General features: G+C 37.4%; 1 protein-coding gene across 1 annotated transcript; it reads right to left on the bottom strand.

The window, feature by feature from the left end:
* Positions 1-211: 211 nt before the first annotated feature.
* Positions 212-4,531, bottom strand: LOC126709608 (phospho-2-dehydro-3-deoxyheptonate aldolase 2, chloroplastic-like). The gene is made up of 5 exons (XM_050409908.1): positions 3,944-4,531; positions 2,489-2,766; positions 1,949-2,225; positions 1,080-1,325; positions 212-808 (listed from the first exon to the last, which is right to left on the bottom strand). The coding sequence occupies exons 1-5, from the start codon at positions 4,415-4,417 to the stop codon at positions 551-553; spliced, it is 1,533 nt and encodes a 510-aa protein (XP_050265865.1). The 5' UTR covers positions 4,418-4,531; the 3' UTR covers positions 212-550.
* Positions 4,532-4,823: the final 292 nt, after the last annotated feature.

Genomic DNA, 4,823 nt, shown 5'->3' on the forward strand with positions numbered 1-4,823 from the left:
ACCAACTTAAAGTCAAGACTCCATGACACAAATTATGCATACGAAGGTTAGACATAGAAAACAACCTGCCCAAAAACTATAGAAAATCTTCAAGCTTGATAAATATTCAGAAGTTGCATGGAAATCACACCAAGGTAACAAAATTTTACATCCATTATAACTAACAACATGAAAAGTACATCAAAGTCAAGAAATTTAAGATATCATAAACTCATATTGAAAAGGGCATGATGCAGTCATTAAATTTGTAAGATCGTCTCAAACTAGAATGTTACTTATGGTTCAATGCACAAAGCAGGCTTCCAAAGAAACAGTCATGCACGAGCCCACACACACACAGGCCCAACTATAACAAGTATGATTTATAAAGAATATAATTAACAAGCCAAGGGCCTCCATTCAAACATAAGAATTTTATGGTAGCAAAAAAAATGTGTCTACACTCATATATATATATATATATATATATATATAAGACCCTAAATAAAATGATTGAGAACTTCCAAGAGAAAAAGATCAAAACCTCAAAATATCTCACTTCATAGGACCATTACCTTTGAAAATTGTTAGCAGGTTTTAACCTTTTCTTCCTCAGCCTCTCAGCTATGGCAAATGCCAATTCAAGTGACTGTGAAGCATTCAGCCTGGGGTCACAGTGTGTGTGATAGCGGGAACTCAAGTCTTCAAAGGTCACTGCCTTCGACCCTCCAATGCACTCCGTCACATTCTGCCCAGTCATCTCCAAATGAACTCCCCCAGGATGGCTTCCTTCTTGTGCATGAACATCAAAGAAAGCCCTCAACTCAGCCTGAGACAAAAGAAAAGTATCATTACAGACAAGCAATGCCTTTGTGAAAAGAAATTAGAAGGGTAGAATTCAAAGAAGAAAAGGTCAATAGATTTTGACTAAGATCAAGTCTGGGAGAGGAAGCAGTTAAAGTAGGGATCATGCTGCTAGTGAATGATTGTTCCATTTTCAATCATAAAGTGAAGATTGAGGGAAGTAGAGCAAAACTCCCTTCTGAGGTATTCTGAAGATGTAACCTGGGTCCAGAAGCTGAGAATGGTTGACTTCTTACCCTGATTTCATCAAACGGTCGTGTCTTGAGACCAGAAGGAGCCTTTATTGTGTTCCCATGCATGGGATCACTAACCCAAGTGACAATAAGCCCAGCCTGGCGCACAGCTTTAATCAGATGGGGAAGCTTTACCCGCATATTATCTGCCCCCATTCGAGTTATTATTGTCAGCCTTCCAGGTTTGTTGTGAGGGTTGAGAGTTTCACACAATTTCACAAGCTCCTTTGGATCCATTTTGTCACTCACCTGCATGAACAAGTCCAGACGTCAACAAGCCAGAGAAGAGAATGTAGAAAAATATTATCGTTGAAATTTTAATCTCATGTGTGAAATTACAGAGAACTTAATAATTGACTTTTCAACAATTAAAACCTTAAAGTACATAAATCTTGAGCACCATTTGAGTGAAAGCAACTGAGGCCACTCAATCACTTTAAGACCCCCTATACAAGAAAACTTCAACTTACCAAGATTCTTCATAAAAAGATCAATGACATGCACCAATGTCCATAATGAGAATCCAAAGAATAGCTCAGAGTATCACACACAAAAGGCATGAGACAGTTAGTCTCCTTAAATCTTTTGGACACATGTCATACTTATACGCATTAAATTATCAATTAAATCAAGTAAAACAGGGGTTTTATGACTTTTACATAGATCTAAAGTTAAGCATTATTTCTAATAATTTGAGTAGTGTGATTTAACCTGGAAATTCCCCTTGTTCTCACCATTGAGGTTTATAGACAATAATATCGTCAGAGCAACATTTTTATTAAATTAAAATTATATAACTTGAGGTTGCCTTTGTAGATTCTCAAGAACACAACTGCCATGTTTACCTCCTTATAAGTGCAACTGCCATTTACCTTTATGCCAAGAGGATTAGATACACCCCGGAGGAATTCAACATGTGCTCCATCTAACTGCCGAGTCCTCTCACCAACCCAAAGCATGTGAGCAGAACAATCATAATAACACCCTGTCGTTGAATCCACCCTCGTCATGGCTTGCTCATATGGTAAATGAAGACATTCATGAGATGTCCAAAACTCAACAGTGTTCATCATCGGATGATTTACAGTAACCCCAGCAGCAGCCATGAACCCCAGAGCTTCATCTACTCTTTGCGCAAGTTCTGTGTACCTTTCCTCAACAAGGTAAGGTTCAGTAAGTATGATATAAAAGGAAACCAACCTGGGTAAATTTGAATACTGAAAGCAATCATTTTCATGCAACTCTCTCACTAATAAAGAACATGGGAGCACAAAAAAACAACTATTTTTATGAAATCCAGTGCTTGAGTCGAAGCATAAGGTTAATGACAAAAATAATCAGAATAACAATAGATAAGAAATTGAGGCACAACAGAAAAAGTGCATTAAATGGAGGTGTTGTAAATAAAATACCTGTCTCCCTGTTCACTGTGAACCACAAAATCAAGATTCCACTGTGAGACTCTCTGCATGGCAGCATACCCTCCAGTGGCAAATGCTCTAAGGAGATTCAGCGTGCCAACAGATTGGAGGTATGCTCTGATCAACCTTTGCGGATCAGGTATTCTAGATTTCTCATTAAAAGCATCACCATTGATATTGTCTCCCCGATAACTAGGGAGCTTCACACCATCTTTAACCTCAAAAGCATCTGACCTAGGTTTTGCAAATTGGCCTGCCATCCTTCCTACCTGTCATGAAGTAATCAAAGTGAAGCAAATTTCACTTAAATGTCTTGTAGTTACACATGGCATTATATACGTGATTTTAGCACAGAAGGCTTTGCACGTTTTGTTATGGTACACTAAGCTTTAAACGTTAAACAAATGCAGCAACTTTCAGTCAGAATTTGATCACTCAATCCCAAATCTGGAGTTTGTCAACTACATGTAAGCAAGGTGCACACACAAAAGATCATGGAAAAAAAATATTAGAACTAAGAGTTGACTTAGTATAATAAAATTAACCACAAATCATTACATATTAACGAGAACCCAAATTACTAGTTTGGTAAACAATCGAGGGAGAAGCCTATGGGACACAACAGCAGGAAATGCAGATTAAAAAGAATTCTTGAAAACATGATGCGAGAAAAATTATATTTATAAGACTGCTGAAAATTTTTACAATAAACTATTCTAAAATAAATCAGAAAATGCCAGTTCATTGGATTGTATAATGATTCATGTGTAGCAATTTCACCATATATAAGACTTCAACTTTCCACTTTATCTTCCTATATAGTTTGTAGTATAATCATTATGAGAGTAGTTTCAATCATCATTTTGCTGCTATAATAGTACGAAGATCCTATTAAAAACTATAAGAAAGCACCCATGTGTGTGTATAAAATAAGGTGTCAGTCAACATGGTCAGACACTAATAAAAAAGTTGTTAGCAACTCATGAGGAAAATGTATTAATTTATTCATGAAATAAGTTAAGGATAGTGTATTAATCCGTGGCCAAAACCTGGTAAGTGGTAAGGACGCCATATCCATACGAATCAAAAAGGCTAAAAGGTAGAGTGTTTGCCAAAAAAAAAAAAAAACTGAGACAAAAAGCAAAACTTTTTTTAATAATTCCCAAACGCACGCTTTATATGTTAAAATAAAAAAATAAAAACTAAACAAACATGCATTAAGCAACTCAGACCCACATATCCATTTTTCAAAATTCCTAATTATGAAGCATCTAGCACTCAAAAGAACGAACAAAACGCATTCCTAATCCTCAGCACACAACAAATACACAATCGAATTCCCAAAATCTTAAAGCATGCAAGTAACAACGAAAGACCCACCCAAATCATCTAACGATAAAACCCCAAAAAAGAAAAGAAAGACAGAGAGAGAGAACCGGACCGAACCTTAATGACAGGTATTTGTGCCCCGTAGGTGAGGACGATACCCATTTGCAACAAAACCCGGAAAGTGTCTCTGATGTTATCGGCACTGAACTCCTTGAAGCTCTCGGCACAGTCACCACCTTGAAGCAAAAAGGCCTCACCCAATGCGGCCTGAGCCAGCCGCTCCTCGAGGTTGCGGGCCTCGCCGGCGAACACGATGGGAGGGAAGGACTCGAGGGTATTGAGGACCAACCGGAGCTCTTCCGGGTCCGGGTAGTCCGGGAGCTGGAGGGCCTTCTTGGACGTCCATGAGTGTGGGGCCCAGCTTTCTGAGGAAGAAATGTCAGAGACTGACACAGAAGGTATGGTGGTGGTGGTGGGTTTTGGAGTGGTGACGTGGAGGAAGTGGGGTTTGGTGGTGGGAGTAGTGGTGTGAGAATGAGAGAGAAGTGGGGTTGTAGAAACAGAGCCTCTGAGAATGTGAGTCAGAGACATCTTTTTCTTTTTGAGTCAGAGATGAGAGATGAGGATGGATTGGAATGTAGCTGCGTTTGTGTGTGGAGTGTGGAATGAGTTGCGCGCTATTTTGGTATACAAACAACACCTTTGTCCTTATCGATAGTGCTTTGGAAATGCTATCGAGTGACAGAAAGGAGGTAATAGATTAATAATCTATTTTAGAAAAATTTTAATATTATTTTTATGAAAAATTAAAAAAAATTGTTAAAATAATAATTTTTTTTTTATAAAAATTTTCTTTAATTGAATTGTTAATCAATGTTCTAAGAACATTCGTTATTATTTTACTTGTTAGCATTACTCATATTTAAATTACTTATAGAAACAAAAAAAACAAAAACAAAAAAAGTTGATAAAAAATAAAATACAATAACAATATTAG

This window comes from Quercus robur, chromosome 12 (assembly GCF_932294415.1).
Source record: "Quercus robur chromosome 12, dhQueRobu3.1, whole genome shotgun sequence".
Lineage (NCBI taxonomy): Eukaryota > Viridiplantae > Streptophyta > Magnoliopsida > Fagales > Fagaceae > Quercus > Quercus robur.